The 25590-nt window shown below is 36.5% G+C and overlaps 1 protein-coding gene across 3 annotated transcripts in view; it reads left to right on the top strand.

Moving 5' to 3' along the window:
- Positions 1 to 25590, top strand: part of TRAPPC8 (trafficking protein particle complex subunit 8) — a 121448-nt gene that overhangs the window by 21445 nt on the left and 74413 nt on the right. Inside the window, exons 4-11 of one of the 3 annotated variants that reach the window (XM_062201509.1) lie at positions 354 to 528; positions 3493 to 3646; positions 6079 to 6172; positions 6802 to 7058; positions 8015 to 8130; positions 9146 to 9296; positions 17487 to 17587; positions 20226 to 20331. In XM_062201509.1, the coding sequence (XP_062057493.1) occupies positions 354 to 528; positions 3493 to 3646; positions 6079 to 6172; positions 6802 to 7058; positions 8015 to 8130; positions 9146 to 9296; positions 17487 to 17587; positions 20226 to 20331 (1154 nt within the window). Of the gene's footprint in view, positions 1 to 353; positions 529 to 3492; positions 3647 to 6078; positions 6173 to 6798; positions 7059 to 8014; positions 8131 to 9145; positions 9297 to 17486; positions 17588 to 20225; positions 20332 to 25590 lie in introns of all 3 variants that reach the window. The other 2 variants (XM_062201508.1, XM_062201510.1) reach the window with 2 other exon arrangements.

Here is a 25590-nt window from a genome sequence, read left to right as displayed (position 1 = left end):
GAGGTTATAGAGAAAAATGAACAGGATGTAGTATGAAACTGCAGTGGGGAGGATGGGAAATGAGTAAGACAACAGAATTGTTCAGAATGTTGACAGTTCTGCAATTTTGATAGAGTCCATTTTAATTTTTATGAATGTCTTTATTGAGTATACAAAAACAGTCAATAGAATCATATTTAAGATGCAGAACTTTGAATTACTTTGGAGTTTGGAGAAATTGCATTGTGCTTACAGTGAAAGCTTAGGAAGTCAGATTTTTTTAGCTGAGTAAATTTCTTGAAAGTTTATCCTAATAGCATAGTTTTTATCCATGAGTGATAAGTGATAATTACCTTAATAATATGGTTTACAAGGTATGTTGGTGGCTTCATCTAGTGATGCTGAACCTATGGAACAGTTTTCAAAGTTGTCACAAGAACAGCATCGAATTCAGCACAATAATGATTATTCCTACCCCAAATGGTTTATACCAAATACACTTAAATATTACGTACTTTTACATGATGTCAGTTCAGGAGATGAACAGAGGTAAGTTTTGATTTTTTAATTTTCATTTTTTTCCTATAAACTGACTTAATATTAATTTGGACGTTTATATGTATTTTTTAATCCAAGAATATAAAAAATTATTATAAGAGTCTATCAGTAAAGCATTTACTGATTACTGTTGATTATCCTGGAGTTACATTCAGCAGTCATTTTATGTTAGATTTCATATACTTACCCAAATTTTGTTTTTAGTATATAGCTGTATACAGCACTTGACCATTTTACATCTGTCTGTCTTTGCTGTTCTTTCTTTCTTTATATAAAAGTAGTTCTCATTTTTTTTCCTGTTTTCCTTTAATATTCAGTGCATGACTGTTGCTTATAGACAATTTTTACTGTTTAGTCTGTTGCCACTTTATATTTTTACTCTTGATGTTTTTCAGTCTCAAAAAATCCAAACATTTCTTTATTCTCTTCCCTTTAATGTTTGTCATTTGTGACTTGCTGTAGTTCTTTTACCTTCAAATTTATGAATAAGTTATCTTGAAAAATGTTGAAAAATAAGGTGAACATTAAAAACAATTTTCCTTTTATGGCTTTAGAGTTTATTTTGGCTTTTGCTTCAGGTGTAGATCAAATCTTTTTATTTTGAAGATTTATTTATTTACTTGAAAGAGTTACACAGAGAGGGAGAGGCAGAGAGAGAGAGAGGTCTTCCATCCGTAGGTTCACTCCCCAAGTGGCTGCAACGGCTGGAGCTGTGCTGATCTAAAGCCAGGAACCAAGAGCTTCTTCCGGGTTTCCCACACAGGTGCAGGGGTCCAAGGACTTGGGCCATCTTCTACTGCATTCTCAGGCCATAGCAGAGAGTTGGATTGGAAATGGAGCAGTCAAGACTTGAACTGGTGCCCATATGGAATGCCAACATTGTAGGCAGCAGCTCTACCCGCTATGCCACAGCACTAGCCCTGTAGATCAAATCTTTTGTTTCAAACTATTATTCTGATATTGCGGTGCCATTTAGAATGTGTAATTTAAAAATAATTCTTTACCCTTATTCTGTGTACAAATTATCTTTTTAATAAATTTTCCTCTACAGAACCTAATAGTTACTCTGAGGATTAATCTGTAGGATTTCTTGAAATATCTGTAACCTGTTAGATAAAGTACATTATATAAACAGAAATAATTTGAACTGGCTTTTAAAATTATTTTCTATCAGTTGAGTATGACATATATCTTGCATTGAATTGTTGTAACAGGGATATTTAGGTGATAATTCAGGTCTTATGTTAGTGATTTTTAAGTTTAGCAGTATCATTGGTAAAACAAGCAGGAATTTGGCTTAATGTTCCAGAGTCTATGTATCTATACACATGTATATTTTTATCTTTATATAAAATTTTTAAACTCTTTTACTTACCCAACCTTAATTTTATAGTGTATAGTATTATTTAGTTGTTTGATGGGCGTATTACTTGTATAGTGTTAGCATTCGCATTTGAATATGTTTTAAGACTTTCCATGTTTTTGTTTTGTTTTTATACCTGGTGACTGATTGACTGGTAAATACCCATTTAAACTAGGTTACCTCTGTGAATCAAAATTTCATTTTTGATGGTTGGTAGGATATTTTATTTGAATTATCTCCCACCAACCAGCAAATTTATTTACCTTTAAATATGGCAGTAAGAATTTTTTTGTTGCATCTAAGATGCAGCTCATGGATCCATCTACTATAAATTTTGCAAGAGAAAAAGTGGATTTTATGTTATAAATACTTCAGCTGTTTTTGCTCACTTTTCTCTCTCCTTTTCTTTCTTTGAATTGTGTCCTATTTTGTCAGTTTTTTGGAGCTGTACTTACCTGTTTTAGCAGTTACATTTATTGATAAATATTCTCCAAGCTAGAATCTCCCAAAGTCATATTTCCTGAAGGACTAGTTCTCATAGTTGAGAGTTACACGGTTCCTGATCTATAAATTTGAAGCTACTTTTTGGAAATTCACGGTGCACAATTAGCAAATGGGAGGCTTGTAGATGGTCTGCTGTAAAGAAACTGGTATTGTTTTCTGTGATTCCTCTGAACTAGCTTGACTGCCAAAATTTTTCTTTTTGAATAACATATAGGAATATTTTGTAGAATTATATTCCTTGGAATAATATTTGGTAACTGTACCTTTTTTAAAAATATTTTTTGTATTTATTCATTTGAAAGGCAGAAATAGATAGAAGGGGAGAGAGAGAGAGAGAGAGAGAGAGATATCTTTCATCCACTAGTCCACTCCCCATGCAGAAGCCAGGAACCAGGAACTTCCTTTGGGTCTTCCATGTAGATGCAGGGGCCTAAGTACTTGCCAACTGGATTGGAAATGGAGCAGTTGGGACTCCAACCGGCATCCATATGGGATGCCAGCACTGCAGACAGGCTTAACTTTCTATGCCACAGTGCCAACCCCTGGAAACTCTACTTTAAGGTGATAACGAAGCTGGCTAAATTTCAGTTAGGATCACAGTTTTTGTTTTGATTTTTGAATTATTATTCTGTAGTTTAATTTTCTTTTCTCTCTTGAGGATTATTTTTGTATTTTTTAAAAAAGATTTATTTATTATTACTTATTTGAAAGGCAGAGTTGCAGAGAGGCAGAGGCAGAGGAGAGAGAGAAGTCTTCCATCTGCTTGTTCGCTCCCCAGATGGCCACAACAGCCAGAGCTGCGCCGATCTGAAGCCAGGAGCTTTTTTCCAGGTCTCCCACATATATGCAGGGGCCCAAGCACTTGGCCCATCTTCTACTGCTTTCCCAGGCCATAGCAGAGAGCTAGATCAAAAGTGGAGCAGCCGAGACTGAAGCCGGCGCCCATTTGGGATGCTGGCACTGCAGGCAGTGGCTTTACCTGTTATACCACAGCGCTGCCCCCACTTTGTATTTTATTTTAAGATTTATTATTGCCTAAGGTCAGCTCCCTACTTATTACAAACTTCTTTCCTTTTGTTTTTTTAAAGAGCTGAATCAATTTATGAAGACATGAAACAGAAGTACGGAACTCAGGGTTGCTATTTACTTAAAATTAACTCTCGAACATCTAATCAAGCATCAGACGAACAGATACCAGATCCTTGGAGTCAATATCTGCAGAAAAATAGTATTCAAAACCAGGTATATGTAAAAAACAACAATGAAAGCAACCACAAAAGCTGTATTTGAGTTTTCTGACGTAATAACACTGTAGAATTTTTGATGTCTTAGTTTAACTATTACAGTCAGTAATATTTGTCTTGTAGATCCTGGCTAGTTTGATTCATCAGCTATGATCTCTAAAATCAGTGGTTCAAAAGCTGTTTTTAAACCAGCTGCAATGATCCCTTATGTTTACTCTTTTTAGGTATACAATATTTAATTATTTCTTAAAAGATGAAAAGTGAATTACACATTAAGGTTCGAATTAGATTGGCTAGACATGTAGAGAATAGCATTTTTGACTTGTCCATTTAATTCATTATGAATGCTTACAGTCAATTCTTTATTATCCACATGCTCTGGGGTTGCCTTCCTACATTTCAACATGCTGTTCTTATGGCCACCTTTTGGAGCTCATACTTTTTAGGTGGGTGGGCTTTTTTCCCTTTCTTTTGATTTCCTTTCCTTCTTAATTTCCAGGAAGTTTTATTTCTTCCTTTTTAAATCTAGAACTCTGGACTAATGTTAATTGTTGTTTGTTGGCTGAAGTGGGTGGGTATATAATATTTTGCATTCTGTCATTTATGGTACAATTATATGAAACTTGGTAGTAGTCAAATGCCAAGTTTCTATGCTTAGGTCAGATAATCAAGAGTTGACTGTTTTGTTTAGAAAGAGGATTTTTAAATAAATGGAAGATAGATTTTGTGCAACTAAACTGAATTATGTGCTTTTTATGTGATATTTTAAAATATTAATTATAATAAAGTTTATGTGACTTTTGAACTTTATAATATAAATATATAATAATCTGTTTATTTGCCTTATTTTTCTTACTGTAGAATTTTTAATCTAGATGTAGTGTTATCCTGATAATCACTTTAACATTGAGATGATTGTTGACTTTAAGATTATGCTAAGCAAAAATCTGAGGAAAAAAGAATCAGTTGAATGTGAACGAGCTTTTTTTTTTTTTTTTTAATGGTCTTACAGGTCCATTCAGTACTAAAATTCCATTTAGTCTAGCCATCTATAAGTGTGAGGGGGAATGTAAATCAAATTACCCAGTTTGAGAACTTTTTTTTTTCCAGATAATATTTATTTATTTATTCATTTGAAAGGCAGAGTGACTGAGAGAGAGAGAGAGAGGGAAGGAGAGAGAGAGAGAAAGAGAGATTTTTTTTTCTGTCTGTTGGTTTATTCCTTAAATGCCCACAAAAGCCAGGGCTGAACCAGGACAAAACCAGGAGCCAGGAATTCCATCTTGGTCTCCCACACAGCTGACAGGGGCCCAAGCACGTGGGCCATCTCCTGCTTTCCTAGGTGCATTAGCAGAAAACTAGATTGGAAGCAGAACAGCTGGAACTTGAAACAGCACTCCAATATAGGATACATTGTGAGTGGCAGCTTAAGCAGCTGTGCCACCATGCTTGCCCTCTAGTTCAAGAACCTTTAACAAAAGACACAGGTACTGGAAATTTTACAACAATAGAATCCTAGATGCCCAGGATTGGAGGGTAGTTTAAAGGTTATTAAATCTAACCCCTAATGCTTCAGTTTCCTTTAAAGATATGAATGACTACCTCATCTACTGATGGCACTCACTTTCTCTTTAAGTGACCCATTCTATGTCTGAACAACCATAAATTTTCTTCTTTTGCTTTTACTTATGGGCAGGGATCAATATCAGCTTTCCATTAGGACAATTTTCAAAAATATAAAAAAATAGCTCTCGTGTTCTCGTTTTTCAGACTAAATATACCTAGTTTTATATCTTTTAGAATGGCACTCAGAGTAACACTTCTTATTTACTGGTCTGACAGAATTGTCTGAGTATTTTTAGTTTAAATATTCTTTGCTGACTAAGAAACTGATGCTTTTATGTGAATAAACTACATTGTATAAATTACACATTGAGCATTTTTCCAAAACACTTCATATATTCAGAATTTGACCTGTTAGCACTGTGTCCATGACCCTGGAGATTCCATAGCCAATTCCTCTTTCTTCCCCTGCTTGACTCTAGTATTTTATATTTCTTGTCATTATTTCTTATGTAAGATTCATAGGAAATGTATATTTCTATGGAATACCTGTATTATATATGATATGTGTGTGTGTGTGTATATATATATGCATGTGTACATGTAAACAGATAAAGTGAGATATTTTGAGTTCAGAAGAACAAGGGTAGAAGAGTGAATATGGAAGGTAATTTGAGAATATAGTAGATGTGAATTGGAGTGAGAGAATAACATGGAAGTAGTTAAGAATTTGAAGGACTGTAAGAGTTTTGTTATAGCCAATAAAGGAGGCTAACAATTAGAAGAGCAACCATGGTTGTTGAGATATTTGGTGGTATTTTAAGTATGGCTAAATATTGCTAATACTTTTTTATTTTATTTTGATAGGAATCCTATGAAGATGGCCCTTATACTGTAACTTCACATAAGAATTCTGATAGTAACTTGCTGTCATTGGATGGATTAGATAACGAAGTCAAAGGTCTTGATACATTTTCTCTAAGTTCTCTTTTGATGGAAGATATACACTGTTGTCAAAGCATGCTAACCTTTTTAGATAAAAGATGTAGGTGATTTTCATAACAGAAACGTAATGGGAAGGTTAGCTTTTCTTCTGAAGATTTTATTGAGTCATTTGAATTTGATTATTTTGGTATTTAGGTTTTTTCTAAGAGTAATGTATCAAGTTTCTTTTTAAAAAAGCTAGAAAGCAAAGGAGGTTGTAATACATAGCATTCATTATTTCTCAAGTTTGCATGATTTTCAGAACTTTGTTTCTGTATTTTAAATTATAATTTTGTTGATGATACCTGAATTTTTTGGTTATAAATTTACTTATGGCTTAGTTGTTCTATTTAAAAGTAATTTATTTAAAAACTACTTTTCTTCATTTTCTGATTACATAAATTTAAACATTTCTGTTACCTTTAATAAGTATTAACTCAAGCACTATAATTTTGTAGGGAAAAATGTTGATGTTATTGTGTCTTAGATTTCTAAGCTTTTAAGAAAAATAAAGGATTCCAACTTTTTTTCTTTAGCCGTGTGGTGATAGTATCACAATTTTCTGTTGTATTCTAAAAATTAAAAGAAAGATCTGTTTTTCAGTAGACGGCTTACCAAATAACTTTAGAGCTCACCCACTTCAGTTGGACCCATCCAGTGACCCTTCTAACATCATTGATGGTCCAGATCATGTAAAATCTGCTTCATCATTACATGAAACAAAGAAAGCAAATACTGGAATAATTCATGGTGCATGTTTGACACTTACTGATCATGATAGAATTCGACAGTTTATCCAAGAGTTCACATTTCGAGGCCTTTTACCACATATAGAGAAAACAATTCGGCAATTAAATGATCAGGTAAGAATTAAGTTTTTGGATCATCATCATCATCATTATTATTCACTTTTTATTATGTATTTGATAGGCAGAGAGGGAGGGAGAGAGTCAAAAAGAGAGTTCCCATTTCTTGGTCTACTCTCCAGATGCCCCCAACAGGACCAACCTGGGAGCTGGGAACTCAATCCAGATCTTTCATGGAGGTGGTAGGAACCCAACCACTTGAGTCATTATCATTACCTCCCAGAGTCTTTATAAAACCAGAATTGGGAGCTGAAGGCAGATATTGTGGTAATGAGATGTGGCTATCTTACTAGGCCAAATTCTTGCTCTTGGATCATTATTTTTTAAATTTAAGTAAGTAGTAGATTAAGAATGTAGTTGTATAGGGAGTGTTTAGCTTTATAAGGTACCTATTAAGATGCTCAAGTCCCTTATCAGTTCCCAGCTCTGGCTCTTGGCTCTAGGTTCCTGCCAAAGGAGCCTCTGGAAGGCAGCAGTGATGGAGGTGACGGCTCGGGTAACTAGAGTTCCTGTCACCCACTTGGGAGACCTGAATTGAGTTCTTGGCATTCAGTCAGCCAAGACATTATGGGCATTTGGGGAGTTGACCAAAAGATAGGAGCTCTCAGTCTCTCTGTTCATCACAATATGCCTCTCAAAAATTTTTTAAAAGTAAAGGACGTGGTAGTATAAATTACTTAAAATATTTGCAGTTTTTTTATTTTTGTTAGATCAATATCAGGACTTAACTGCAATTATTATCAATAATGAAACTGTTCAACTTCAAAAGCAACTTACTTATTTTCACTAGGATTTTTCCAGCATATTAAATAGTTTTCTTTAGTCTGTGTAATTAAATTGAATATTTCCTCATTTTTAAAGCTTTATGGTGACATTTTTTATATAATTTATATAATTTTTTATATAAAAGAAAAGTTTTTCATCTTTGTCAATGTATGTAATCTTTTTCTTAGCTAATATCAAGAAAAGGTTTGAGTCGATCTCTCTTTTCTGCAACTAAAAAATGGTTTAGTGGCAATAAGGTTCCAGAAAAGAGCATCAATGAACTGAAAAACACGTCTGGATTGCTGTGAGTAAAATATTTTTATTTTTCCTGTGTTTAATTCTGTCTAAACATCTGTATGTCTGTCTGACATCTATGTGATGTCCTGCAAAAAATAATTATCTTTTTACTTTCTTGGTTTCATGGTCAAAACTCAAATAGATAGGAACAGTGTCTATAAGTAAATTACTCATTAATATTTTAAAATAATATATTATTAGTTATTAAAAACTGGCAATTGGACATCTAAAAATAAACAAGATAACTGGGAAAGTCACTTTTCAGTTTCCCTATTTGTAGAAAAGGTGCAGTTAGATTAGGTATTCATTAATAACTCTTCTATATGTAAAATATTGGACTCTAATTATTTTAAGACATGTATATATTTAGCAGATTTTGTTTCATACAAAATCCTACTTTAAGGAAAAGTAAAATAATTGACTTTGGATTTTTCCTGTTTGAATATGAAAGTATATCACTTGGAATTAACCGTTTGCTTCATAATTTACCATAGAGAGAATGCTTGCCTTCTGTTAAGAAGTTCCCAAATACATACAATAACTTTTCTGTTCAAATAATTTTGAAAAATGACCTTCTTGGATTTAGAATTCCTATAAAACAATTAGTTGTGATCACTTTCTGGACAGTTGAGCAGCTTATTATGTATTTTATATTTAGTGCTGTGGGAAGTCATGAACTATGCATTTCTTTTTAAGCTTTATTTTTATTATTTGAAAGAGTGACAGAGAGGAAGAAATGGAAGGGAAAATCTTCCATCTGCTGGGTCACTCCACAGATGGTCGCAGAAGCCAGGAACCTGGGAATCCATCTGGGTCTCCCATGTCGGTGGCAGGGGCCCAAGTACTTGGGCCATCTTCCACTGCTTTCCTAAAGCACGTTAGCAGAGAGCTGGATTAGAAGTGCAGCAGCTGAGACTTGAACCAGCATTTGATATGGGATGCCAGCATCTCAGGCAGCAGCTTAACCCGCCACAATTTGCTGGCTTCAGTAAATTGTCTTTTTAATTATTTTGTGTTTTCAGGTATCCACCAGAAGCACCAGAGCTTCAAATCAGGAAGATGGCTGACTTATGTTTTTTGGTGCAGCATTATGATTTGGCTTACAGTTGCTATCATACTGCAAAGAAGGATTTTCTTAATGATCAAGCAATGCTTTATGCAGCTGGTGCCTTGGTTGGTATTCTGTAGTATTATAATTCCTTATTTTTGCTACTGTATATAGTTTAGAAATTTCTCCTACAGGCAAACAGCATCCCTAGAATAGAATTATACTCAAAGAGCATACAATGTCTTAGAGATTTTTGGATTCATTTGTGCTAACTTAAACTAGTGTGTTTAAGATAATCATATATGAGGCTGAGTTTTTGAAAATTATTTATTTGAGATGCAGAGATACAGAAGAGAAACAGAGAGAGAGAGTACCCATCTGCTGGTTCACTCCCCACATGCCTGGGAGCTGGAAACTCAATTCAGGTCTCCTGTGTTGATGGCAGGGACCCAATTACTTGAGTCATTACCATTGCATTCCAGGAGGTACATTAGCAGGAAGCTGGAATCGGGAGTGGAGACAGGACTTGAACCCAGTCACTCTGATACCGGATGCAGGTGCCCCAACTGCATCTTATCAACTGCACTAAATGTTGGCTCTGTGGAAGTTGGTTTCTTTTTTTTTTTTAAACTTTTTTTTTTTTTTTTTTGACAGAGTGGATAGTGAGAGAGAGAGACAGAGAGAAAGGTCTTCCTTTTTGCCGTTGGTTCACCCTCCAATGGCCGCTACAGCTGGCGCATCATGCTGATCTGAAGCCAGGAGCCAGGTGCTTCTCCTGGTCTCCCATGTGGGTGTAGGGCCCAAGCACTTGGGCCATCCTCCACTGCCTTCCCGGGCCATAGCAGAGAGCTGGCCTGGAAAAGGGGCAACCGGGACAGAATCCGGCGCCCCAACTGAAACCAGAACCTGGTGTGGCGGTGCCGCAAGGCAGAGGATTAGCCTTAAGCCACGGCGCTGGCCGGAAGTTGGTTTCTTAGTTTTGGTTCGTACGTTCTAATTTTTGTATCACTTTCAAAATTCAATTTGAATTTCCTTTTTTTAAAGATTTATTTATTTTATTTGAAAGCATTACAGAGAGAGAGAAAAGGAGAGAGAGAAAGAGAGAGAGGTCTTCGATCTGCTGGTTCACTCCCCAGTTGGCCGCATTGGCTGGAGCTGTGCTGATCCAAAGCAAGCAGCCAGGAGCTTCTTCCGGGTCTCCCACGCAGGTGCAGGGGCTCTGGGACTTGGATCGGATGCGGATAGCATCGGATATGGCCTAGCTGGATCGGAAGTGGAGCAGCCAGAACTTGAACCGGTGCCCATATGGGATGCCGGCACTGGAGATAGCAGCTTTACTCGCTATGCCACAGCACCAGCCCCTGAATTTCATTTTAATACACAGTATAAAGGTACTTTAAAAAAAAGTATAAGGTGCTTTTAAACCTTGAAAATGTTTTTAAGTTGTTTGATATAAGACAATATGAAGGTTGAGAACATGTCATGTAACACAGACTGTCATCTTAGGCAAATTATTGACTAAATCTAAGCTTCAGGTTTCTCAGTGGTAGAATTTGAGTCTTATTGGCATAGAAGTAGATGAAGTATCAGCCATTTAAAGTCTGAAAAAATATATATATAATAGCTAATAGTAAGCATTGATTATGTTAGTTTTTGTAATTGATATACAATCCCAGGTGTTTTAGAAGAATTTTTTATATATTTGTGGCCTTAATAGCCTTTCAATGTTCTAAAAAGTTGTTAGAGATATACATGTAATCTGTGTGTATTATAGAGAAGAGTAGAACTGACACTGTTTAATCTTGTCAAAAGCGTATAAGCTTATCAATAAAAGTGTGAAGACAAAAGTGTATAAGAGCTCTAAATACCTCCATTCACTGCTAATTATGTAGACAGTAATAATTGGCGTCTGTTTTGCATTTTAATATTGTATATATGAAATTACTTCAAAAAGTTTATGGAAATTAGATTTGAAAGAAGTATTTAGTGCAAAAATTTTGAAATACATGTATGCAAGGGTATTGAAAAAGTTGACAGTGAATAGTGTTTTTAAAATAGTATGCATGGGGCCGGCACTGTAGTGCAGTGTGTTAAAGCCCTGGCCTGAAGCGCCAGCATCCCATATCGGTGCTGGTTCTAGTCCTGGCTACTCCTCTTCCGATCCAGTTCTCTGCTATGGCCTGGGATTGCAATGGAAGGTGGCCCAAGTCCTTGAGCCTCTGCACCCTCCTGGTAGACCCAGAAGAAGCTCCTGGCTCCTGTCTTGGATCGGTGCAGCTCTGGCCATTGTGGCCATCTGGGGAGTGAACCAGCAGATGGAGGACCTCTCTCTCTGTCTCTACCTCTCTCTATAACTCTGTCTTTCAAATAAATTTAATAAATCTTTAAAAAAGTACAATGTGTGGATTTCAAAATATTTTACACTAAAATAGTTAAATTTTATCTTCATTTTTTTTAAATGAAAGAACCCTCATATATAAAATTAGATAACTTAAAATTTAAAGGTAAGATAACACGATTGTATTAGTATTGCTTTTTATTTCTATAAGTTTTTAATGAAAAAAAAGCTATCTTTCTAGAAACCTTGCTCAGGAACTGAAAATACATTGTGTTCATGATTAGAAATGTTTGAAAAGTTAAGTGATTTTTCCTTGGCTAAATATTTTCTGATCATTTATTGTATTCATAATGTAACCTATTATGAATTAAAAATATTTGTTATTTCATTAATACTTGAACATGGGTATAAATTTATAATTATAAAAATTTATATATTGTCCTGCAAATCAAATGTTTAAGTAAAAATTTTATAAAGGTATGATAAGAATTCTAAGATTTTTCTGGTGCTGAAAGCTTTTTCATTCTTAAATTCTATCTAATATATATATACCACATTTAAACTGTTTAAGTAGAGGTAACCATTGTATCACAGAAAATTGTTTAGCTCTGGAAAATAAAGGTGCATTTACTATAATGATATGTGTGCACCCGATAAGCATTATAGTCTTTAGAAGCTGCCTTAAGAATAATAAGCCTCTGAGAAAAATAGAATAGGGACAGTCCTCTTGAAACTTACTGATCTGTGTAACCAGAGAACAAACAAAAACATTAAATGCTATCCAGATGTGCTATATAAACTAGACAGGTGGCTTAGCATGGTTGAAGGTTATCTCAGAGAATATAAAAAAATACATGAAACCATTTTGTAAATAAATCCTGGCTGGAGGTGTGGATAGAGAAAGCATCTTCTGGTGGAGCTGTCATGAAGTTGAACATGGAAGAAAGTATAGCCTGCCTGGAGTCCACAGCTATGCAAGGCTGGGATGTCCGTCTCTGGAGAGGATGTGTGTGTGGAACAAAGTATAGGCATTCAATTTTTGTTTTCTTTAAATGATACTGAAAGGATCCTTCCAGTATCTCTTCTTTTAAAATTAATTAATTTATTTGAAAGGCAGAGTTAGAGAGACACAGAGAGAGAAAGAGATCTTCCATCCACTGGTTCTCTCCCCAAATATACGAATCTGGGCTGATCCAAAGCCAGGAGCCAGGAGCTTCTTCCAAGTCTCCCATGAGGGTAGAGGGACTCAAGGACTTGGGCCATCTTCTGCTGCTTTCCCAGCGGAAAACCATGTATTCATAAGACCATGAATACACAGTAAATTCTATGCCTCTTCACATGCAAATAAAAGCCTCTTTACCAGTGTGAGTCTTTAGCCTAGTGGTTAAGACATCTTTGCCCCATACTGGAGGTACATAGGTTTGATACCTTGCTCCAGCTCCTGACTGCAGCTTCTTGCTAATGCATTTGCAGGGAACTGGAACAGAAGTGGAGCAACCAGGACTCAAACTGGTGCCCATGTGGGATGCCGGCACCACAGGCAGCGGCTTCTACTATGGCTCATTGTCATTCCTTGTCTTGCCTGTATTTCTGCCGACTTTAGGGCATTCCTATTCCTGCTGAAGGTTATAATTCTATGATAATAAATTAAAAAAAATTTTTTTAAATTTTATTTAAAAGAGAAATGCATGCATGGATAGCCATCTTCCATCCTCGGGTTCATTCCCCAAATGCATACAACAGCCAGGACTGGGCCAGACGAAAGCCAGAAGCACAGCATGCAATCCAGGTCTCAGTGGCAAGAACCCAAGTACTTGAGCTATCATCTTCTCTCTCCTGGTTTGTACATCAGCAAGAAAGTGTATTGGGAATAGAATAGCTAGGAATTGAACCAGGAACTCCTATATGGGATATAGGTGTCCCATGTGGTGACTTAATTGCTCTACCAAACACCTGCCCCTTATATTACTTTTTTTGAACCTCTTACCTAAGAAAAATTGTGTATGAATGAATACAAATTTCATTAATACTAATATCACTTATTTGCCATTTACCTATTAGCTAATCAGTAAAGTAAAATTGTGTTGCAGTAGAATATGTTACATGTTCTTTTTAGATGAAAATTGTAGAAGATAATGAGTTATGGTAGTCACACATGCAAAATATATGTTATAGCAAAAGCAGTAGTAGAAATTCTTTAGCAGATATTTTTTGCAGTTTAATCTATCATAATTAACTGAACAGTATATAGATTTCTCTAATTCTTACTGAAAATCTTTGAAAATGTATCAATCCATTATTATAGAATATAAGAAATAATATAATGGTTGCTTTTCAAAGATGATACAGTGGGGCTGGTGCTGAGGTGTAATGGGTGTATATGGGTGCTGGTTTGAGTCCTGGCTGCTCCACTTCCAATGTGGCGCCCTGCTAATGCATCTGAGAATGCAGTGGAAGATGGCCCAAGTCCCTGGGCTCCTGTACCCACATGAGATACCTGGAAGACGCTCCTGGCTTTGGATCAGCCCAGCTGTGGCCGTTTGGGGAGTGAACCAGTGGATGGAAGATCTCTTTCTGTGTACCCTCCCCCCCCATAACTCTGCCTTTCAAATAAATATATAAATATTTAAAAAGTAAAAAAAATACAATAACTTGAGGTGATCATTATAATGTCCTCACTTGTATCTGTAGCGATTATGCTAGTTTTTTGATGTAATATTGATTTCATATTTACTGCAGAATTAAATTGAAAGGTCACTTAAAATTTGGCCCATATTTCTCCTACAGAATGTCTTATTAGTACATTTTTATGGTGTACATAAGTGCAGTATATATAGTTCATATTATAGTACATATATTTTTATATATACACTACAATATACAACATAGTATACCATATATTTAATATACATTAAATATTTTTGTGCAGTTTAGAACTGCTATGTATAGTGGTTAAAAGATAAACTAGTTTCTTTTAAAATATGAACTAGTTTTAAAAAATGTTTCAGAGCTGTAGACTTATCACATGGATTTTAATGTATTTTTTTCAGTCAGTAAATTTTGGAGCAGACACTGCTGAGGGCAGGTATGGTTCTTGTCATGGAACTTAAATCTGTCAAGTTAAAGATTTTAATCATAAGCAGGTTTTTAGAAAATTTAAATTTCTTGCTTTTTTCCCTGGTTTAAAAAATGTTACAAAGAAATAAATTGATTGCCCTTAAATGTGTGTTATTAGTGCTTCTTCCTCCAGTTTATGAAAGTTTCCAGTTTATTTCTAGGTGAGTTTTTATTAACATTTAGATTATTTAAGAGCAAAGGATGAATGTAGTAGGGTATTTTACTAAGAGAAATCAAACCTGCATTTTAACTTTCATTTCTAATTTTTTTAACAGTTTTATTTTATTTGAAACATTAGCTAAAGTCCTGGGCATTGACAACAGAATGATTTTTTTAAAAATGAAGTAAATTTTGTTAGTAATAATAGGCCTAAGAAATAATCACCATACTTTTTTATGTGATATAGGATATAAACTAGAGTGTAATTAGCAGAATATATTCATAGTACAACCTGTTGTGTACTGTTTTCATATTTTTGATGCTACAATTAGAAAGAATTTTTTTAAAGATGTATTTATTTGAAAGAATTTCAGAGAGAGAGGGACAGACATGAGTGATATCCTTTATTGCATAGTTTGCAAATAATTTCTCCCAATCTGTCAGTTGCCTCTTCACTTTCCTGAGTTTTTCTTTTTCAGCGCAGAAACTTCTCAGTTTGATGTAATCTCATTTATTAATTTTGGCTTTGACTGCCTGGGCCTTTGGGGTCTTTTCCAAGAACTCTTTGCCTGTGCCAATGTCTTACAGGGTTTCGCCTATGTTCTCTAATAATTTGATGGTGTCGTGTCATAGATTTAGATTTTTAATCCATTTTGAGTGGATTTTTGTGTAAGGTGTAAGGTAGATGTCTTGCTTCGTACTTATGCATGTGGCAATCCAGTTTTCCCAGCACTATTTTTTGAAGAGATTGTCCTTGCTCCAGGGATTGGTTTTAGCTCCTTGGTCAAATATAAGTTGATTGTAGATGCTTGGATTAATTTCTGGTGATTATATTCTATTCTATTGGTCTATCCATCTGTTTCTGTACCAGTACCAGGCTGTTTTGATTATAACTGCCTTGTAGTATGTCTTGAAATCTGGTATTGTGATACCTCTGGCTTTGTTTTTGTTGTGTAAAATTGCTTTAGCTATCTGAGATCTCCTGTGTTTCTATATGAACTTCAGCATCATTTTTTCTAGATCTGAAAAGAATTTCTGGTATTTTGATTGGTATCGCATTGAATCTGTAAATTTCTTTCAGGAGAATGGACATTTTGATGATATTGATCCTTCCAATCCATGAACATGGAAAATTTTTCCATTTCTTTATATCTTCTTCTTTCTTTAATGTTTTATAATTCTCATCATAGAGATCTTTGACATCCTTGGTTAAATTTATTCCAAGGCATTTGATTTTTTTTTTTTTTTTTTGGAGCTATTATGAGTGAGATTGATCTTAGAAATTCAGTCTCAGCCATGGCATTGTCTGTATACAAAGGCTGTTGATTTTTGTGTATTGACTTTATATCCTGCTACTTTACCAAACTCTTCTATGAGTTCCAATAGTCTCTTAGTGGAGTCTTTTAGATCCCCTTTATATAGAATCATGTCATCTGCAAATAGGGATAGTTTGACTTCCTCTTTCTGGATTTGAATCCCTTTATTTTCTTTTTCTTGCGTAATGGCTCTGGCTAATACTTTCAGGACTATATTGAATAGCAGTGGTAAGAGTGGGTATTCTTGTCTGGTTCTGGATCTCAGTGAGAATGCTTCAAACTTTTCCCCGTGCACTATGATGCTGGCCGTGAATTTTTCATAAATTGCCTTATGTTGAGTAATGTTCCTTCTATACCCAATTTGCTTAGAGTTTTCATCATGAAAGGGTGTTATATTTTGTCAAATGCTTTCTCTGCATCCATTGAGATAATCATAGGGTTTTTGTTCTTCAGTTTGTTAATGTGATATAGCACATTGATTGATTTGTGACTGTTGAACCATCGCTACATACCAGGGGTAAATCCCGCTTGGTCCAGTCCAAACACTTTTTCCAGATCATCTTTTGCTGCTTTTTCCAGACCATTATCAGAGAGTTGGATTGGAAGTAGAGCATATGGAACATGAACCGGTGTCCATATGGGATGCTAGTGTTGCAGGCGTTGACTTCACCTGCTACACCACAGTGCCAGCCCCAAGAGTTGTACTTTTAAAATTTAGTTATTTGAGAAGCAGAGAAACACAGATAGATACAGAAAAACACCTCTCATCTGCTGCTTCACTCCCTGAATACGTACAATGTTGTAGATTGTGCTAGGGCTAAAGCTGGGAGTTAGAATATAATCCAGGTCTCCAACACGAATGGCAGAAACCAAATTAATTCAGCCATCACTCTGCTTCCCAGGATCTGCATTAGCAGGAAGCTGGAGTTAGGAGACAGAGCAGTGAATCAAATCCAGACACTCCAGTGTGGGATGCAGGTGTCTTAACCAAGGCTAACTATCTACTCCCAAGGTAGACTTTAGTTTGCTCTTTTATCATTAGTCTATTCTCTGCTCCTATATGCTAGGGAAAAATAGTGAAGTGGTAGAGCAGAAATCTCATGCTACACTTGCTTGGTAGTATATATACAAGCCCACTTACTAAGTTTTGGAAATCTCATTTAAATACTGAATTTAAATCTTTGGAATTTGACTAAAAATTTTAAGAAAATAAGCACAGACACACCTGTTTTTTTTTTTTTTTTTGAGTTTGCATTAGGCTCTAAGTATTTCATATGTGAATACAGTAAGAAACTCTAGTAAACTTAACTCTAATTTTTAGGTTTGCAGAATGCCAAAGACTGTTTTTCCTTTTGGGTTAGTAAACGTTATGTTTATTCCTTTAGGAAATGGCAGCAGTGTCAGCTTTTCTTCAGCCAGGAGCACCCAGGCCATACCCTGCTCATTATATGGATACAGCAATTCAGACGTACAGAGATATCTGCAAGTAGGTGACTAATATATTCTATCCATCTAGAGGTAAATTTTATGTAGTTACTAAATACACGTAGTGTTTTGTTCTTCATGCCTTAACCTTCAAATCAGGTTTACATAGTCAGAGACAAGTTGAAGTGTATTTTCCCTTAATGGAATGCCATGCTCCACTTTTTTTTTTTGACAGGCATAGTGGATAGTGAGAGAGAGAGACAGAGAGAAAGGTCTTCCTTTTTTGCCGTTGGTTCACCCTCCAATGGCCGCTGCGGCCAGCGCATCTCGCTGATCCGAAGCCAGGAGCCAGGTGCTTCTCCTGGTCTCCCATGTGGGTGCAGGGCCCAAGCACTTGGGCCATCCTCCACTGCCTTCCCGGGCCATAGCAGAGAGCTGGCCTGGAAGAGGGGCAACCGGGATAGAATCCGGCACCCCAACCGGGACTAGAACCCGGTGTGCCGGCACCGCAAGGCGGAGGATTAGCCTGTTAAGCCACGGCGCCGGCGCTCCACTTTTTAATTGTATCACTTTCTGCTTTTAAGATGGGGATTATGTCCTAGAATACTTGTATCTTCAGTATTTCCACTGTGCCTAATAGATAACTTTTTTAAAAGATTTATTTATTTGAAAGTCGGAGTTAGAGAAAGAGAGAGAGAGATACAGAGAGATACAGAGAGAAGTCTTCCATTCACTGTTCACTCTCCAAATAGCTGCAACAGCCAAGCCTGAGCCAGGATCTTCCTCTGTGTCTCCTATGTGGGTGCAGGGGTCCAAGGACTTGGGCTATCTTCTGATGCTTTCCAGGATATATTTCCCAGATCTTCCTGTCTGCTGGTTCACTTCCCAAATGGCCACAATGGCTAGGGCTGGGCAAGGCTGAAGCCAGGAGCCAGAAACTTCTGCCGGGTCTCCCATGAGGGTGCAGGGCCACAGGGACCTGGGCCATTTTCTGCTGCTTTCCCAGGTGCATTATCAGGGAACTGGATCGGAAGTGGAGCAGCCAGGATTTGAACTGGTACCTGTATGGGATGCTGGCTCTGCAGGCTGTCGCTTTAATCTGCTGCACTGGAGCATTTGCTCTCACTCTGCCTTTCAATACATGAAAATTAATAAACATTTAATAAAAAAAAAGCAAGCCTGTCTTAGATATTCATGAGTGCTAACCTTTTAAGAAAAAACATGATTTGGGCCGGCGCTGCGGCTCACTAGGCTAATCCTCCGCCTTGCGGCGCCGGCACACCGGGTTCTAGTCCCGGTCAGGGCACCGATCCTGTCCCGGTTGCCCCTCTTCCAGGCCAGCTCTCTGCTATGGCCCGGGAAGGCAGTGGAGGATGGCCCAAGTCCTTGGGCCTTGCACCCCATGGGAGACCAGGATAAGCACCTGGCTCCTGCCATCGGATCAGCGCGGTGCGCCGGCCGCAGCGCGCTACCGCGGTGGCCATTGGAGGGTGAACCAACGGCAAAAGGAAGACCTTTCTCTCTGTCTCTCTCTCACTGTCCACTCTGCCTGTCAAAAATTAAAAAAAAAAAAAGAAAGAAAGAAAGAACATGATTTGTAGAAAGTTTGTGACAGATAACTATGGTAGCTTTGAAATTACTAATTAGATAGCCCTCCCATCTGCTGGTTCTCTCCCTAATACCTGTAACAGCTGGAACTAGGGCAAGGCCCAAGTTTGAGCCAAGAACTCAATTCAGGTCTACCACATGGGTAGCAGGAATCAAATTATTTGAACCATCATTGCTATTTCCCAGAGTCAGGAGAAGGTGGTATCAAACCCAGGCACTCGTTGATACGTAATGCAGGCATCTTGACTGCTAGGCAAACCACTGGGCCAAATGTATGCCCTTACTACAGAAATTTTTGAGAGTAGTAAATTATATTTTTTAAATATCTTTGAATGGTCTTTTACAATGAGTTCAACAAGTTAGTAAGCCTTGGTTGTTAATTTTAAAACCAAGTTATATTATGATACAGGGATTAGAAAGTAAAAGGAGAAAAACTGCTGCTACTTTTTTGGAACAAAAAGATCTTCTTTTGTAATTTTACAGTAAGAGTGTTTTGGTTTTTTTTTTTTTTTTTTTTTTTTTTTTTTTTTTTTGCTTTTCAAGAATGAATAATTCTAGATTTCTTATGTAGTAGTCTGTGGGAAAAAATATTGTATACTTTTACAAAAAAATTTCATGAAGAATCGATCAGACAAGATTGACCTTATGTCATCCCCAACTGAGACATCTCAGTAATACTGCCATAAGGAATATGTATCAATATTCCTAAAAATGGCCAGCAAAATGAAACATACATAATCAGAGTTTGGAATGAAGAAGGAGAAACAAATCATTTCAAAGCTGTTTTTATGGTAACTAGCTGCTGATTCAGGATACTAGTTGAATTCTTGAGTTTTTTATACAGTAAATTTGTCTTCACATTGTATTCTTACTGCCATTATTTACCATTATTTAATGGTAAAATGCTTAGATGGGTTTGAGAACTCCTTGAAGATTCTTTGAAGATTTTCTTTCTAATATCGTTGGTAAGAGGAAAACAAAGACATAGACTTCTTTGTACTTAAATTACATTTGGAATGTTGCTGAACATGTGGTAACTTTGGATGTGACAAGCTATTATAGTGTTGATTGCATTTTTCTTTTTTATTTAGGAATATGGTATTGGCCGAAAGATGCGTATTGCTTAGTGCTGAAATTTTAAAAAGTCAAAGCAAGTACTCAGAAGCTGCAGCTCTCCTAATACGGTTGACTAGTGAGGTACTGAAATTGCCTTCTTTGACATTGTTCATTAATTTAAAAGTATAGCTTTCTTTTGAGAGGATGGACAAAGCAAAATTTGTAGGGTAATCTCTTTGAGAATTTATAACATGGTTGTTTGAGTTATTTGTTGAATTAATTTTAAATGTAACTTTTTATAAGTTGAAGTAATTGACATATTTTAAGTCTATATTTTGTTTTTATTAACCACAGATTGTATTGGGCATGACTTAGTAACATTCTGTCCTATGCAAAACAGTATTTAAAACAAATGCATAAGCATCAGTTCTAATATAAAAAGTTATCTCTGAAGAATTTTTAATCTGATTTTTAGTATGAACTTTGTGAACATTTTAAAAAGTTACCAGTAGTATATCATGAATATTTCAAAAGGAAGAAAAGATAATCCTTTCATTATTTCTATGGAAGGTTTTACAAGAGACGTTATTGAGTTGCATTGACCATAGGCATGTAAAACATGGTAGTAATTCCATCATAATTATGGTTAAAGGTGGGTGTGTGTGTGTGTGTGTGTGGAGAGAGAGAGAAAGCTGATGAGCAAGCTCCTCTCTTCTGGTTCACTCCTCAGATGCCTTCAGTGGCTCAGTCAACATAATCCAGGTTTCCCTTGTGGGTGGTGGGAACCCAATTACTTGATCCATGACCATTGCCTCTCAGAGTCTGCATTGGTGGGAAGCTAGAGTCAGGAACTAGAGTGGGGGATTGTCTCCAGGCACCCCATGTGATACATAGTTGTCAATAAGCCAAACACCCATTCCCTAGGATATTTTTTTTAAAAAAGATCTATTTATTTATTTGAAAGGCTGAGTTACAGCGAGGCAGAGAGAGAGGGAGACAAGTCTTCCATTCTCTGGTTCACTCTCCAAATGGCCTCAACGGCCAGAGCTATACTGAATTGAAGCCAGGAGCCAGGAGCTTCTTCCAGGTCTCCCACGTGGGTTCAGGGCTTGGGCCATCTTCTACTGCTTTCCCAGGTCGTAGCAGAGAGCAGGATCGGAAGTGCAACAGCCAGGTATCGAACCAGGGTCCATGTGGGATGTCGGCATTTCAGGCAGCGGCTTTACCTGCTATGCCATAGCGCCAGCTCCAGGATATGTTTTTTAAGATAAATATTCATTAACAAAGGAACAAAATAAAAAAAATCTTTTGTTTTCCCTTTAAAAAGTGTTTTAAAGTGTTACATTACCTTAGAGTTTTAAATCTTGAACCACTACTGTACCTTATACATTATTTGAAAGATTTTGTTCATAGTCATGATTTTTATTTTAAATCTGTCTCTAATCCTGATGTCTCTTTGAACTTTACATTTGTTTGGCCAACTGTCTTTTAGCTTATGTACTTGAATGTTTCCAAGATTTCTTTATATTTTGAATTTTTATTGTGAATTTTATTTATTTTGAATTTTTATTTGTTTAATTTACTGATTTGAAAAGCAGAGAGACAAAAATCTCCTATCTTCTGGTTTACTCCTCAAATACTCATAATGACCAGAAGTGGGAGACTGAAGCCAAGAGACAGAACTCAAGTCCAGGTCTCCCATGTGGGTGGCGGGGATCCAAGTACTTGAGCTGTCACCTGCTGCCTCCCAGATAGGAAGCTTGCTTTGGAAACCAAGATGGGATTTTGAACCCAAGCACTCTGATTCAGGATATGGGCATCTGAAACAGCATCTTAACTACTATGTCATACTCCTATCCCCACTCATCCCCTCCCCTTAAATTAACATATCAGTGGACTGAAAATTTCTTACTTGATATCAAGTGATATTTTTAATTATGTTATCTGTGGTAGCTTTTATTTGCTCAAGGCAGAGACTGCTTGAGATGCTCCTATATTCTCCTGTCCTGCTAGTGTACTTCTCTTTGTTTTTAAAAACTCCTCCTGTTACTGTTCAAGTCCTCAATGTCTTTCTCCTGAACTATGACCTTTTTCCTCTTGATTCATCTAATTGACACACCAAATTTATTAGTCCTGCTATCAGTCATGGCCTTCAGATGGTCTTTCTTTATACTCTGCATCATCCTAAGTGTGTCTGTTCTGCTTTCCATGTAATGTAGTGAAGTCTGACTTGTTATATTACATTGGAAATTATGTTTAAGTTGTTAGCTCCTTGAGGGCAGGAGACAGTGTTGCCTGTTACATTTTTTATTCCTTAGTGCCTAATGCTGGACTTCACCAGTGGTAGATACTCTACAGATATTTGTTGAATTAAGCCATTAATTCTTCTAAAAATATTTCTGTAAGATATAACTAGTTAGGTTCATGGGTGATTTTAAAATATTTAATAATTGATGTTGCATGTGTACTGACCAATAAATGTGAACAGATATTAGATAATAAACTACTTGGTAGAGCTGAGTGTGGGCTCTTCAGTATATTGATATTTTCTGTTATAATAAATAATTTGATCTTGGGTTTCAGTGTGTTGCTGTGTTTTTCAATTTGGGAACTTTAAGTGAAATGTAAAAAGAATTTATGACTCAAAAGCTTGAATAAAATTTCTTTTTGTTTTTCTTGCTTAAATACTTGTAATTGCCATTCTGTCTTCAGAATTTTGGAGCAGATCTTTTGTTGGCGTTATAACCTTACTGTTTTCTGTCATTCTTCTTTTTTTTTTTTTTTTTCCTTCACCCTTATTTTCCAAATCTGGATGGTTTATTTTGTCTTGAAAGTCTAGAAAATATACTACATTTATTGGCCTTGAATGGAGGGGTTGGGTCAGGTAGTAGTGCATTTCCTCAGAAATGGTTTTTCTCAAAGGTCTTTTTTGCTATACCATTCTTACTTTTTTATTTTTTTAGTATAACTTGAAAACAAAGATTGCTAGACATAATATATCTGAAATTATGTTAAATCTTAACCAGTAATTTGTTTATTGTATATATTTTGTGAACTATAAAGTCTGTATGATAAGGAAAGTACACTGTCTTGAGGTTAGAGAGCCAAACTACATACTCTGACATTCATGAATTGTGTTTCCTACATTTTTGTCAATACTGTTGTAGCAAAAGACAGCTATGAGGCCTGGTGAAAAAGTGTATTTGGCTTTAGTTTTGAGACTACAAATTTATATGCAAGTGGATTTTGTTTAACACTGTGGGACTGTCAGAATGACAGGAAACCCTGTTAATTAGACATGTCAGATTTATTAACACATAGTGGAGCATGTTTGAATTTGGTTCTAAAGACAGTGCTACTTGTGTCTTATGTTCATGTTGAATACCTATTTTGAACTCATAAGGCTTTGCTTCTGTAACTGGTGTAAAAGATGACATATCAGTGTTAAGGGATATTGATAGCAATTTTCTATATGTTTCTTCAGCGTGGGAGCAATTAGTCCTATGGGAAATTGATCCACTGATAACACTTTTCCTGTTAACTACACAGTCATACAAAGAAAAAGTCTTAAAATTGATAAACTGTTTTGTTTGAAATTTAATTCACTTTAGTAACTGTGTTTTTTATGGAAATGGTAATTAAGTTCTGTCTTTGTCCATTTTTTGTTGCTATAATGGAATGGGACAGACTGGGTGACTTATAAAGAATAGAGATTTATTTGGCTCACAGTTCTGGAGACTGGGGAACCCCAAGATCATAGCACTGGCATCTGGTGAAAGCCTCATACTGTGTTATCCCCTGTGGAAGGTGGAAAGGCAGAACAGGACATTAGAGGGTAGAACTAGCTTTATAAAGAAATCTCTTCTCATGATAACTAATCCTCCCCACTGTTGCCATGGTGATTAAGTTTCCAACACATGAAAGCCATGTTCAAGCCACAACAAGGCCTCTACCTTAGATGATTTTTTTCTCTTACTACATATTCTCACTTTAAGTTGTTGCCCTGGTTGTGAGCAAGAGTTTTTGCTGTAATGGTATCACAGATTTTTTTTTTTTTTAAAGATTTATTTATTTATTTGAAAGGCAGAGTTAGAGAAAGAGAAAGAGAGAAGAGAGGCAGGGATATCTTCCATCCACTGGTTCACTCACCAAATGACTGCAATGTCTGGAGCTGGGCCTACCTGAAGCCAGGAACCAGGAGCTGCTTCTGGGTCTCCCACAAGGGTGCAGGAGCTCACATGGGCCATGCTCTGCTGCCTTCCCTGGTTGTGGGCAGATTTTTAGATAGGAATTCATGCTGAAATGTTGTCACAGATTTTTTATTTTTGTTTTATTTTTAAAAAGATTTATTTATTTGAAAGACAGAGTTACAGAGAGGCAGAGGCAGAGTGAGAGAAAAGTCTTCGATCTGCTGGTTCATTCCCCAAATGGCCCCAACGGCCAGAGCTGAAGCCAGGAACCAGGAGCTTCTTCCAGGTGTCCCACATGGATGCGGGGGCCCAGGGACTTGGGCTATCTTCTGCTGCTTTTCCAGGCCATAGCAGGGAGCTGGATTGGAATTGGAACAGCCAGGCCTTGAACTGGCACCCATATGGGATGCAGGTTCCACAGGTGGTGGCTTTATCCACTATGCCACAGCACCAGCCCCTAGATTTTTTATTTTCTTAGTTCCTCAAACAGCATATATAATAGATTTGTCTATCATAAGTATGAACTAACTCTTAGTAAAATTTCATTCCTTTAAAGTTTCTGATTTCTGAATAAAACCACTACTTTGTAAAATACTTTCATTTTTATACTATCACTACTGATGACAGTTTTTTTTTTTTTTTTTTTTTTCCCCCAGAATCATTTTATCCCCCTCAAAACACTGCTTTTAACGTTTTGGGTGTTAGTATAAGAGATAAGGTCTAATGATGATAAAATCACAGTGAAATATGACAGCTGTGCATTTAGCTCTGCAAACTGATTGTTTATCTAACAGTCTGCTGCCTGCAAGAGTCAAAATTTTGTTTCATCTGTTAATACAAGCCCTGCACTTCCAGGTCGCTCTTGAATTGTTCAGCCCTTTTGAGTGTTAAATTTGAGAAGACTGTTTATTGTGCTGGTCTCAACTGGATTTTCCATTAGAATTATTTATGAACCATCAAAGATACCAAGGGCATTTTCCTTATTCTTATTACTTTCGAGATTTATTTATTTACTTGAAAGAGTTACAGAGAGAGGGAGAGAGAGAGATCTTCCATCCACTGGTTCATTCCTCAGATGGCCACAGTGGCTGGGGTTGGGCCAGGTTGAAGCCAGGAATGAGGAGCTTCTTCCAACTCTCCCATTTGTGTAGCAGAGGCCCAAGCACTTGGGCCATCTGCTGCCAATTTTCCCAGGCCATTAACAGATAGC

This window comes from Lepus europaeus, chromosome 9, assembly GCF_033115175.1.
Source record: "Lepus europaeus isolate LE1 chromosome 9, mLepTim1.pri, whole genome shotgun sequence".
NCBI classification, from domain to species: Eukaryota; Metazoa; Chordata; class Mammalia; order Lagomorpha; family Leporidae; genus Lepus; species Lepus europaeus.
Note: the sequence above shows the minus strand (reverse complement) of the source record. Positions and strands in the feature narration are given on the sequence as shown.